The sequence below is a fragment of the Nomascus leucogenys genome, chromosome 8, assembly GCF_006542625.1.
Source record: "Nomascus leucogenys isolate Asia chromosome 8, Asia_NLE_v1, whole genome shotgun sequence".
Taxonomy (NCBI): Eukaryota; Metazoa; Chordata; class Mammalia; order Primates; family Hylobatidae; genus Nomascus; species Nomascus leucogenys.
This window is the reverse complement of record NC_044388.1, coordinates 105,206,092-105,218,970: the sequence shown is the minus strand read 5'-3', so window position 1 is coordinate 105,218,970 and position 12,879 is coordinate 105,206,092. Positions and strand designations below refer to the sequence as shown.

General features: G+C 56.6%; 1 protein-coding gene across 3 annotated transcripts; it reads right to left on the bottom strand.

Moving 5' to 3' along the window:
* Positions 1-3,529: 3,529 nt before the first annotated feature.
* On the bottom strand, positions 3,530-12,879 carry DOLPP1 (dolichyldiphosphatase 1). 3 transcript variants are annotated; one of them, XM_003264229.2, is made up of 8 exons: positions 12,763-12,879; positions 9,208-9,308; positions 8,863-8,947; positions 8,664-8,763; positions 8,354-8,452; positions 7,705-7,833; positions 7,174-7,263; positions 3,530-4,997 (listed from the first exon to the last, which is right to left on the bottom strand). In XM_003264229.2, the coding sequence occupies exons 1-8, from the start codon at positions 12,836-12,838 to the stop codon at positions 4,961-4,963; spliced, it is 717 nt and encodes a 238-aa protein (XP_003264277.1). In that variant the 5' UTR covers positions 12,839-12,879; the 3' UTR covers positions 3,530-4,960. The 3 variants fall into 3 exon arrangements, with proteins under 3 accessions (XP_003264277.1, XP_030673855.1, XP_003264278.1); XM_030817995.1 differs by lacking the exon at positions 7,174-7,263 and having other exon boundaries at positions 3,532-4,997; XM_003264230.3 differs by lacking the exon at positions 7,705-7,833 and having other exon boundaries at positions 3,532-4,997.

Genomic DNA, 12,879 nt, shown 5'->3' with positions numbered 1-12,879 from the left:
TCTAGGCCAGGGCTCCAAGAAGCCCCTCCCTAGAGCCAGGTCCCCAGCCCCAGGCCACATCCACCTAGGTGTCCCGCAGCAAGGGGTGGAGAAAGGGAGACTATGGATGGAAACCGGCCCAGCCTCAGGACCACAAGGAAGGGGGTAAAGAGGGAGGTTGGGCTGAGCCTGAGCTCTAATCAGGCACAGGGACCTGCCAGGCCTGGCCATTGGTGGTGTACTCAGTGGGAGAGGGCAGCCACATGCCCAATGCCCCAAGGGGACAGGAGGTGTAGCCCAGACAATGCGGGGAATGGATGGAGGCAGGGAAAGGGATGCCTCCAGGGGGAACAAGCAGGCCTGGAAGAGAATGTCACCTGGACCAGCACCCGGACTCTGCTCCTCTCTACACAACAGGGTGCTCCCTCTGGGGGTGACTAGAACCACTAGGAAACAGGGTCCACAGCAGGGCAGAGTGCTGCATGAGCAGCCAGGGGTGGGCCTGCAGCCAGCCCAGGGCAGGACAGGGAGGGGAGAGCGAACAGTAAGAGGCTGCCAGACAGACACCCTGGATTCCCGAAACTCGCCTAAGAACCCTACAGGTCTGAATATAAGGTTGGATTTTTCCCCCGGAATTATCCTTCTGAATTGAGGGACATCCCCTTAGAGTGGCAGTGTTACAGGCCCCATCACATGGAAGCCCCCTCAATTCCTTGGAGCCACCAAGTATTGTTCAGGGAGGGCGCATTCAGCATCTGAGCAACCTCAGTCATGGTGAGAGGGAATCCCTAGAGGTCCTTTGTGCGGCGGGGGGGCGGGGGGGGAGGCAAAGAAACAAGATCTCGTCATTCTTCCTTAGGGGTAATTCCTGAGACCTCACACTTTCAAGTGTTGGATGTCGAGATAAACCAGCGCTTAACGTTGTGCCAGGGGGCACTTGTGGCTTGGAATGAAATTTCTAGTGCTAGTGCTGTGCATGAAATCCTACAGGCGCTGCTTAAAGGCTAGCATAGCGAAGACAGTGGCCCCAGGAGAGCGGGGTCAGCTGACCCAGAGGGGGCTCCAGGGGTGACCAAACTCTGGCGCCAGTGATGCAGACATAAAACGTGATTTGTTTTTGCAAAATGAGTGAAAAAAAGCTGTTCTGAATTGGTATATCTTGAGCAATACATCATTTGACATTTGAATGAGTAATAAATTTTTTTTCTTTTTTTTTGAGACAGAATTTCACTCTTGTCACCCAGGCTGAAGTGCAATGGTGCGATCTCAGCTCACTGCAACCTCCGCCTCCCGGGTTCAGGCAATTCTCCTGTCTCAGTCTCCCAAATAGTTGGGATTACAGGCCTGCGCCACCACACCCGGTATTTTTGTACTTTTAGTAGAGACAGGGTTTCACTATGTTGGCCAGGCTAGTCTCAAACTCCTGACCTCAGGTCATTGCTCTCTGCCTCAGCCTCCCAAAGTGCTGGGATTACAGGTGTGAGTCACCACGCCCAGCCTAATAAGATTAACGAATTCAAGAGAAATAGACGTGTGGCTTTTTTTTTTTATTTTTATTTTTGAGACGGAGTCTCGCTCTGTCGCCCAGGCTGGAGTGCAGTGGCGCAACCTCGGCTCACTGCAAGCTCCGCCTCCCGGGTTCACGCCATTCTCCTGCCTCAGCCTCCCGAGTAGCTGGGACTACAGGCGCCCGCCACCACGCCCGGCTAATTTTTTGTATTTTGTTTAGTAGAGACGGGGTTTCACTGTGTTAGCCAGGATGATCTCGATCTCCTGACCTCGGGATCTGCCCGTCTCGGCCTCCCAAAGTGCTGGGATTACAGGCGTGAGCCACCGCACCCAGCCTCGAAAAGTGGATATTTCAAAGAGGCTTCTGAGGGCTTGAAGAGTTGGGCTTCTGCCCAGCACCGCACCTTGGGCAGGTTGGAGTGGGGTCAGGGTAAGCAGGTGAGTGTGGATGAAGTGAAGGCGACAGTTAGCAGGGGTGGGTGCACCTGAAGCTGCTCCCGGTAGCTTTCCTACTCCACACTGCAGCCGGGATGTCTTCTGACACATCTTCCAGTTTGCTTTTCCTTTTTAACTCTCTCATCTGCTGTTAAATCTACCTCTCGAATCCTAGTTTTTTAGCTATGATTCCAGGCCAGGGCTCGCTTTATAGTTTCCTGTTCCCTGCAGATATTGCCTTTTATTTTTTTTGAGATGGAGTCTCACTCTATCACCCAAACTGGAGCACAGTGGCACGATCTCGGCTCACTGCAACCTCTGCCTCCCAGGTTCAAGCGATTCTCCTGCCTCAGCCTCCCGAGTAGCTGGGATTACAGGCGCATGCCACCATGCCCAGCTAATGTTTGTATTTTTAGTAGAGATGGTATTTCACCATGTTGGCCAGGCTGGTCTTGAACTCCTGACCCTAAGTGATCTGCCCGTCTCTGGATTACGGGCGTGAGCCACCATGCCCGGCCTTCTCTTTAAAAATAGTAAAACAGGCTGGGCATGGTGGCTCACGCCATAATCCCAGCACTTTGGGAGGCCGAGATGGGTGGATCACTTGAGATCAGGAGTTAGAGATCAGCCTGGCCAACATGACAAAACCCCATCTCTACTAAAAAGACAAAAAAATTAGCCAGGGGAGGCTGAGGCAGGAGAGTTGCTTGAACCCGGGAGGCGGAGGTTGCAGCGAGCTGAGATCGCGCCAATGCACTCCAGCCTGGGCAACAGAGGGAGACTCCATCTCAAAAAATAGTAAAGCAGTCTGCTTAATCATTCCAGTATTTGAAGTATTTGTGGGTTTGTTTCTATTATCTGTTTTCTGCTGGTTCTCCATCATGGTGTCTTTTCCTTTTATATTTGATCATCTTTGTCCACATATATTTGTTTTTGAGATGGGGTCTTTCTCAGGCTGGAGTGCAGTGGCGTGATCACAGTTCGCTGCAGCCTTGACTCCCAGGCTCAAGCGATCGTCCCACCTCAGCCCCTCGAGTAGCTGGGACCACAGGTGTGCACCACCACGCCTAGCTCATTTTTTAAAAAATATTTTGTAGAGACAGGGTCTTGCTATGTTGCCCAGGCTGGTCTCAAACTCCTGGGCTCAAATGATCCTCCTCCTTTGGCCTCCCAAAGTGCTGAAATTACAGGCGTGAGCCACTGTGTCAGACCAAGTGGAGATGTTTATCCTGGCACATTCTGAAGGGCACACTGGCTGCCCCTGAATCTTCAAGGCTGTCCCAGAGGAACGAGGCTCAGTGAGAGCAGGGCCAGCGCCACACAGGGAGGGAGATTGAGAGTGAAAAGAGGAAAACTTCCTAAGGCTGAGAGTGTCCAAGTTTGGTATGCTGGCCCTCAGTGAGGTCCCCTGGAGGGATGTAATCAGAAGCTGCGCAGACCCTGACGGGAAATGCCGCAGAGGTCATTCAGACCCCTGCTGTAGGCTAGAAGGGACTAGATCACTTCTGGTTTTATGGTTTTCACTGTATCCTTGCCCCTAAGGGTCATGTGTCCCCACAGCTGCCCCAATCTCCTCTCCTGAGCTCAGTCAGCAAGTGCTCAAGCCGCCAGAGTTTATGGTTTTATTTTAAAACAATAGTAAACAATTTCATTGATTTTTCTTAAATCAAACCACCTCATACTCGGCTTGTCTCAGGCAAAAAGTAAAAAATAAAAATAACGGGAGGGAAATGTGGAAACCGACCTACCTTCCCTAGAAATAAGCCCCTGGTCCTGGCATCTGGAATGGCTTTTGGACACTGCCTTTAACAAATGAGAAAAGAAAGCACCAAAATATTGTGCTTCAGCAGCAGGTTAGGAACCTCCACAAAGAAAGGGGTGGGGAGGATTCGAACACAGATCCCGAGTGACCCAGTTCAGTCCTCAAAACTTCTGAGAGTCTGGAGGCGTATCCTCTCCACAACTCCCTTTCAGAGTGACTTAGAGATGGGGGTCCCTTTAGGAAGAGCCCTCCCACGAACCGGGCTGGTAGGGATCTGTGAGCCCACACCCCAGACACAGGTTTGAGGGGGACCCCAAGCAGGTTCCCAGCTGGTCAGAGATGGGTCAGGAAGGACAAGGACATATTCAGAGCACACAGAGGGAAGGACGAGGGACTTCGGGCGCCCGCTGCCTCACTCCTCTCCTCGCGGCTCCTTCCCATTTTGTTCGCGTGGGGATGAAGACTAACTGCTACTGGATGACAGGACAAGAAAGAGCTGTAAACAGCTTGGGTCTGCTCACCCACATGTGCAGGCTCCTTTGTCAGAAAGGGATTGTTGTCTTAGGGACAGGGGACCAGAGAAAGCCCTTGTGGTGTTGGGTCAATACGGGGTAGAACACAATGACAGCAGCCGCCAGACGCGTGCTCGCTCTGGGCCCTGCCCCCAGACAGGGAAACACTGACCGAGGTTCAGGAATGGCAACGGTGGCAGGGAGGGTATGGGGTATGCTCCCCTCCTCCTGGCACCCAGGCCACCCCGGCCCAGGGAGAGGCAGTCTGCCCTCTGGGCATAGGGCAAAGGGCCTGGGAAGCTGACCGGGAGCCCTCTGTTCACAGGGCAGCCACCGGAGAACAGGTTCTTCCAGCTCCAAAATCCTGCCTGCCTCTGATAAAACCAAAAAATAAATAGTGTGTACTACTCACGCCACCTGGAATTCCTGGCCCCGAGACCAGAGGCGCAAGCCCTCCTCCTCCAACTCACACCCAGGTGCCCATGCCGAGGGCACTTCCTGCCCAGCCGGTGGCTGGCAGCAGCACAGCGAGGGTCTCTGGCCATGGCCCCCAGGCAGCAGGCCCTCCAGGGTCCTGGTTGAGGGGCTGGTTCAGCCCTTTGGTCCACCTTGTTCATTAAAATTAAAATAAGAAAAAAAAAAGGCTCCACTTGGTGACTTGGATCTGTAGAGGTCTCTGCTTCGTCCCTGTCTGTCATCCTGTCCATCCTGCAAGGCATTGTGCGGGCCAGATCTGGAGGCTGGACCCAGCCACACCCACGGGTCACTGCAGTTTCGTCCCCAGCTTGCGTTGTCTGTTCCTGCAAAATGGGATGGGGGTCAGATGTGGGGACACCTGGTGTTCAGTGACCTACAGCTGTCCCCACCCCAACCGTAGTCCCAACTAAGTAGGCAAATGCCCACGCCCAGTAGCCAGCAATTGACCTGAACTGGGCCCATCAGAGCGCCTGCCCTGGGAATGGCACCTAGAGAGGGCTGATCTCCCCGGCGAGGCCTGTACCTGTTATCTCAGCTCTGCAATCCAGGAAGTGGAGCCAGGGGATTGGGGCAGGGGTAGGGACCAGGATGAGACGACAGAGGCAAGAGGGACTTGGCTGGGTTCCAGTTAGTTATGGGGAGTTTCCCTTTATAGACGAGCCAGCACAAGTGGGCTCAGTTATCATTGATCAAAACAGAAGTACAGAAACATAGTGATCTCCCCATCTGGGAGGTATGCAAGTGAAAGCAGGAGAACTACTGATGGAGGTTACTGAGGGATTTGAGCACCCAGTTTGGGGTGTGGCTATATCCAGGGTGGGCCCAGGAACCTGAGGGAACCAGGGCCAATCACCCCCATTTTCTAGAGGGGCTGACAGAGACTCAGTGGAGGAGAATGGGGTTTGTCTAGGGTCCCAGTTAAAATCTAGAAGCCTGACTGGTCCTGTGTGATCTGGCCCCAGCCTCGTCCCACAACACACCCCTTGCTCCCTGGGCTCCAGCCCCAGCAGCCTCCGTCTGGTGCAGTCACCAAGCTTCGTCAGCCTCAGGAGTTGTGCATGCCCTTCCCTCTGCTGAGAACGTTCCCCCCAACCCCCCCACACCCTCCCCAGCCCCCCTACCCTCCCCATCCCCCCATCCCCCCACCTCCCCATCCCCCACCCCTCCCCCCAGCTCCCACATCCCCACATAGGCTCCCGACACAAGCTGTCAGGCCACAGCACTGATCACATAGGCAGGTGCGTCGCAGCTCTTCCCTGCCTGCCGTGAGCACCGTGAGCAGGGGACCATGGCTGTCACTGTGCTTGCCCCCAGCACACAGCCTGGCACAGAACAAGTGTGCCCTGAGATTCTGGTAAATGAAGGCAGGTGGAGGCCGGCCAGGCAGGGCAGGGCAGGGTGAGGCGGGGCAGGCCCATGAGAGATCAGCGGGGCCAGCTGCGGCCTTTCTGCCTCTAATGGGATTGCCTGCCCTAACCCCCTCCAATCCCCTTTCCTCATGGATCCCCGGCTTTGCTCTTAAGCTCGTTAGGATAATTTGGACCTTGATGCACTAAACACGTTTCCTGGCTGCTAGGACGCCCCACCCTACCCCGCCCCACAGTCCCTCTCAGCCTGCCTAGAAACCCCCCAGGCTTCCTCTGGAGCCTCAGCTCCCCTCTGAAACCAGAGAAGGGCCAGCCTTCGGCCGGGCGCGGTGGCTCACGCCTGTAATCCCAGCACTTTGGGAGGCCGAGGCAGGTGGATCACGAAGTCAGGAGATTGAGACCATCCTGGCTAACACGGTGAAACCCCGTCTCTACTAAAAAATACAAAAAATTAGCCAGGGGTGGTGGCGGGCGCCTGTAGTCCCAGCTACTCGGGAGGCTGAGGCAGGAGAATGGTGTGAACCCAGGAGGCAGAGGTTGCAGTGAGCCGAGATCGCGCCACTGCACTCCAGCCTGGGCGACAGAGTGAGACTTGATCTCAAAAAAAAAAAAAAAAGAAAAGAAAAGCCAGCCTTCCCACTCCCCTAGGAACCCCACCCAGGATTTGGGGTGAGTGAAACAGCATGAGTCAGGAGTCTCCAAAGCTCAGCTCTGTCCTGACTTGCTGCACAACTACAGGCTGGCCTCCTAACTTAATGTGCCTCAGTTTACCCAGGTCTAAGAAAGCATCTGGACTAATCCCTAGGGATGTCCACACACAGGAGCCCTGAGAACCTCAGCTGCCCAGCATTCTGGTTCTGGGCTGCAGAGGTTAAAAGCATGGGCTCTGGGCCAGACAGCCTGGGTTCACCACCCTGCTCCCCCACCCACTAGCTGCAAGATCTCAAGCAAGTGACTTCTCTTCTCCAAGCTTCAGTGTCATCATCTGCAAAATGGGGGTCACAGCAGGATTCAATGAGTTAATGCGAGAAAAGTGCTTAGGCAGGTGCGAGGCTCCCGGAGAGCCCTCCAAACATGGAGGCAGAGGCTGCCTGTGGTTGGCCCAGTGAGCACTGCTGTCCCCTGAACTCACCTGGCTTCTGCCCGGGTAACCGTGTACTCAAACCAGAGTACGTTGGGAATGAGGCTTGTGTCTCGGATTAGGAAGAACTCAGAGACAGGCCTGGAGAGACAGACATCAGAGAGCCAGGGCCACATCAGGGCATGAGTCTGTTACCACGCCAGACATCCCCATCATTGCCCGGGGCTGGCACGGCACCCACCCCAACTGCCTAGAGTCTTTGCCTGGCCTGAGACCCCAGAGCCACTGAGAGACCCAGCTATGTCACCTGTGTCACCTCAGGCAGGGGCACTGTCCCACGGCACACACAGCCCAGCAGGACTCAGGCTTCTAAGTCCCTGAGAACCTAGGCGAGGACAGAGGATGGCACTCTGGCTTCCGGGCCTGAGGAAACCCCCTGTGTCTCTGCCACAAACCCTGGGGCACTGGGGCCTTCCCAGGGAGACAGGGGCTGGGGTCAAGACTCCTAGGTCCGCCCACTGATGGCCCCACCCACAGGAGGGGACAGGGTCCACAGTGCCCAGGAAGGCAGGAGGCAGTTACCAGGCTGCTATCCTGGGGAACAGCGGGGTGAGGACCTCCTGGGTGAAGATGAACCAGGCGATGGCCATGAGGCCTCCAGCGATGCCTCCATAGAGCACCTGGCTCCAGGTGTGGTACAGCAGGTAGACCCTGGGCCAAGGCCAGAAGCGAAGTATGTGAGAGCCAGTCAGACACAGGCCCGCACAATCCCCACTGCCCATGTGCCAGCTTCCCAGGGACCTGTGCCCGCACATGTGGAGACACACAGGACAGTGACTCCACGGGGCACAGCCTCAGATCCACTTCCAAAAGGGAGGGCGCTGGACCCCAAACACAGCTCTCCCATCTGTAGCAGTGAAGGGTCAGCTGGGATCTGCCTGCCTCCCATCTAGCCCTTGACCTCTGAATTTGTCTACAGTGGACTCCTCTGGAACACTGGGAAGAGATGGCTGATATGTGGAGTTGGTCCCAGAATCTTGGGCTCAGTGGGGACTGGGCTAGAAGGGGCAGCTGGAGCCCTGTCCTTTTAAAACTAGAGGTCTGGGACCCCTTTTCCAGTCCTGCCCTACAGGTTCTGGGACTAGGATCCATGGTGGGGTCCCACAGGGACCCGGAACCCGCAGGACACCACATGGGCAGGGTGCAGGCAGGGGCTCTCCCTCCTCCATACCTGCTGTAGGAGACTAGGAAGGCCACAGCGAGGAGTCCCAGGGAGAGCACGTGCCTCCACAGCAAGTCCAGGAACCTGGCGTTGTTTGTTTGGTGCATTCTGGGAAAACAGGCCCACCAGATGACCTCAGCCCACAGCCCAGCCCAGGCCTCCCGAACAGTCCCTGGCCCCATCCAAATGGTCCCTGAGTACCTTCTGCCTCCGCTGCAGCCCCTCCCACCCCAGGGGCATCTGAAGGGCTAGCAGCGAGTCCCTAGCAGAACTCGGCCTGAGCCAGCTCAGGGCCATCCGGACCGGGGTAGAAACTCACCTTAAATACAGGAAAAGGAAGGAATAGATGGAGAAGAACCACATAAACTGGGAATGGCTGGAGGGCATCCCGTACTTGGTGCCCACTGCTGTGTGGGGGCCTGGGAGAGAGAGGAGACCAGGGCATCACGGGAGGATGCAGACCTCCCAGTAATGCCCCAACCTGGGGGAACCTCAGGCCCTCGCAGCCGAGGCCCTACCTCCACAGGGCCGAGGCTCCTGGATGACGTTTTTGATCAGCCAGTTGACCCCCTCATTCAGTGCCAGGCCCCCAAGGAAGGAGATCTGCTGGGGAAGACGTATGGTCAGCTGGGCCTCTGTGCACCTGTTGGCTGCTACCTAGTCCCAAAGACCATGGCCTCTGACTGAACCTCTCAGCCCAACAGGTGAGTAACCTAGAACCAGCCAGGAGGCTCCACGCACCTGAAGACAGCTGGACGCAGGGATGAGAAGGCAAACCCTGGACTGGGGGGCAGACAGGCTTCCCAAAGCAGGGTGGGGGCACTGGGGGTGGGGTGCGGAGGGTGTGGGCAGGACAGACTCACCGTGTGCAGCTCCCGCTTAAATATGATGAGGGTCACGAAACCAACGATGACAAATACAGGGCTGAGGCTCAGGTAGGCAAGGAGGTGGCCTGAGAGATCACCTGGCAAGACAGAGAACAGAATCAGGACAGGGCACAGGCATCAGAAGAGGGACCAGCCCCCTATAAGTAAGGCCTGAGCCAGAAAGGAGGTCCTGGCAGGGCCTGGAGAATGGAGGCCAGGCAGCCACGGACACCTGTTTACCAGCTGATTGTGCCAACTCAGTCACAGCCACACGTGACGCTGTCTACTACCTAGTAATAAAGTGCACACAGCATGCGTTTAAAGCAGGTGCCTTGACTGTTCCCATTCTATAAATGAAGAAACTGAATTCCAGAGCAACTATGTGACTCACCCAAGGTCACACAGCCAGAAGGAGGTGGGACCAGGACTAAAGTCCAAGTCTCTGACCTGGTCCAGACACTAGACCAATCCCTCCTGCCAAAGCAGGAAGGTGAACCCGGCCTGGTGACTCCAGAGGTGGAGCCTGGGACCTGGGAGGCAGCCCGGCAGGCACATGAGAGCCACACACTGTTGTGCTGGGGCTGCCCTGGCTGAGCCCTGGGCCGCCAGGGAAATCCAACATTCTCTGGACACCACACAGACTTGGGTCCACACTGAAGACTCGGACAGAAACCAAGCCCAATAGGGCGACGGTAACAGCTGCGTGCCACTTCTCTGGCAGGAAACTGCCTACCTATTGATTACCAGCTTCTGACACTCCCATCACGCCTGGGATGGAGGCAGCAGAGGAACACTGGCCCCTTTTAGGAGATGGGGACACTCAAGCTGAGAATCCAAGGGGAGGGGAGGCTGAGTCTGAAGGCCACCCTCACCACTTGAGACAGGCAGCTATGTAGCCACTCTGGGGTCTGAGGGCATGGTTCAGCTCCTATGCCAGCAATCGCTGGCTGCATGAACTGAGGCAAGGATTCAAGCCTCAGCTCACCTACTTGTGGAACACGGATATCAGTGCCTACCTCCTACAGCTGCATGAGACTCGATGAGATGGGACCTGTGAGACACCCAGCTTGGTCCCTGGCAACCAGGACACTTCCATGTTGGGGCAGAGGTGGAAAGAACCCAGTGTGGGAAATGGTCCACGCCACCAGCCTCACACAAGCAGCAGGGAAGGTGTCCACAGAGGGCTGAGCCCAGATTCCAGGGCTAAAGACATAGACACACGCATGCCCGGCCTCATCCACACACAGGATCCCACCCAGCCCATCCTACCCAGGATCAGGCTGGCCTGGAGTTGGTCTGGGAGAGCAGAGCAGCCCAGCTAAGTGCCTGGGTTCAAGTGCTGGTGCTGCCACAGTCCCACTGGGTGACAGTGGGTGAGTCCCTTCTCTTTCCTGGGCCTCTCCACTACGAAGCTCACCCTCACAGCACTGGGCTTTGAAGACAGTGAGTGACTGGTACCCCCAAAGCTTTAGCCATCTCCATAGCCTGTCCCAGAGCCAGCACTACCCTGGGGTTTTCCCGAAGATGCTGCCAGGGACTCTGGCCTCTCTACTCTCTGATCCAAGCCCCCTCAGGCCTCCCACGGCCCTTAGGACAAGTTCCCCCTCAGCACAGCTCATCTGGCCCTGTACAGTCCTGGCCCTGCTTCCCTCCCACCCCCTGCTCCAGTTCCAAGGACCAAACTCGAGTTCCCTGAGCGCACCGTGCCCTGTCCTACTTCTGGACCTTTGCACACAGTTTCCCCCCACCTGGGATGCTCTCCGGGTGAACTCAACGAACAACTAAGAACCCACCACAGTGGCAAAAAAAAGACACATACGTCCCTGCTAGTGCAGAGCTTGCAGTCTGACGGGAGAATCTGCCATCCAGACACAGTTCATGATCCACTAGTGTAGATATCAGGACAGCATCTGGGAGTAGAGACAGGGTCTCTTTATACCCCACTCTATCCCCCAAGCCCAGCACAGGGCCTGGCTCTTAACTAGGCTCAAAAACTGTTGAATGAATGAAGTAAGCAAGTGATGGTGTGAAGAGGGGTGTGACGGAGAAGTGCAGGGAACCATGGAAGCATTAATAGGGGACTAGACCTCACCAGATGCTCCAGGCTCAGCCAGGTCCATCACAGCCTGTATCATGCTGCGCACAACTGCCTGCCAGGTTCCTTCTGGCTCGTTGGATTGCGAGCACTCCAAGAAGCTACTCTGAGGCCAGGAGGGGAAGCTGTGAAGGTGCAGAGGCCTTAGCAAGTCTTTCCCCACCTCCAGACTTTGGCTTTCCTCTTATAAAGCAGCTGGTTTTCATAGTGCAGGAATGCAGGGATATTTCAGGCCTGTTAAGCATTCTAAAACCAGAGCCAGCCCAGGGCCTAGCACTCAGAAGCGTTCAGCGGATATTGGCTGAATGAATGAATGGATGGATGAATGGTAGACAGGCAGGCAGGCAAGGCCCAGCACCTGGCAGGGCCATACCACCCCCAGTACAACCCAGAACACCAGGGTCAAAGTTCTTTGGCATTCAGTCCTGGTGCCCTCAGCGGAGCCAGGTTCTCACATCTCGCAAGACAGCAGCATGAGCAGGCCCTTCCCAGGCAACCAGGGCTCAATGAGGGGCCCCAGCCTTCCCTGGCACTCAACCATCTTACCCAGGGAGGGTCCTGGAAGGTGGGATAACATTAACTGCAGGTATTTACCGAACGCTTACTGCATGCCGGGCACTGTGCTCAGCCCTTCTTGTGCCTCCTGCTATTTCATGCTCACACCATCACCAGAAGGTAAGAACTGTAATCAGTCCCACTTTAGAGATGAAGTAACTTAGGCAAAGGCAGGCACCTGCACAAGGCCTCAGCCTCAACTGGAGCCCAGATGGGTCTGACCCCCGCGCCCAGGCTCTGCGCCACTCTTAATAGACAGCCTCCAGAACGCCGCTAATGGACCTCTCAACTGGAAAGCCCTGCGCTTCGAGAGGTGTGTCTGATGGGAAGCTCCAGAAGTCAAGATCCCAGAGGCTGCCCGCCCCCTCATCGGGTCCTCTCTGTTGTGGAATCGTGCCCTGCTCAGGGCGTGGCACCACAAGTACTCAAAAGCCTGGCTTCAGCTTGCACACTCCCAGCAACGAGGAGCTTTCTCTTACAAGCAGCCCAAAGCACTGTTCGAAGGAAACAAGACACTCCCTGCACGCTGGAGCAGGAGTGCGGCCTCTCTGGGACAGGGCAGGGCGAGGAAGAAGGGCCAAGGTCCAGGCCAGGGATCTTTTCTCGCCTCACACAGATCCCCACCCCATTTCAGCCCACCGGCGCCCCGGGACCGGGGGGAGCGCCCTTGGCCGCGCAGCCGCAGAGTGCGCGAGCGAGCGCCTCACAATTTCGCCCAGCTCATCCCCGCACCACTGCGCCTGCGCGGCGCGCGCGCCGGCCGAGCCCCTCCATGGCTCACTATTTGACAGTTCCTACCCCGGTCCCCCGGCGCCCCCTCCGCGGGCTCGCGCTGGCCGGAGCGCCCGGGGCTGAGAGGCCGTCCCCGGGAAGGCGTCCTTGGAGCCGGGACCGCCTTTTACCTGCGGGATATTCGACGTGGGTGAGGGTCACCGGCCGCCATGAAGCGGGGAGCGAGCACTGTCCGTCCGCTGCCATCTTACCCGGAGACCGGGCTTCTTCGAGCAGCCAATGAGGAG

Bases quoted from the DNA above. Each gene is read 5' to 3' on its own strand.
- DOLPP1 (XM_003264229.2), bottom strand. From the start codon at position 12,838: ATGGCAGCGGACGGACAGTGCTCGCTCCCCGCTTCATGGCGGCCGGTG. The intron at 8,764-8,862 runs GTAGGGCCTCGG...TCTCTCTCCCAG, and splicing joins GGAGCCTCGGCCCTGTGGAG to GCCCCCACACAGCAGTGGGC. The intron at 8,453-8,663 runs GTGAGTTTCTAC...CTGTTTTCCCAG, and splicing joins TTCCTTTTCCTGTATTTAAG to AATGCACCAAACAAACAACG.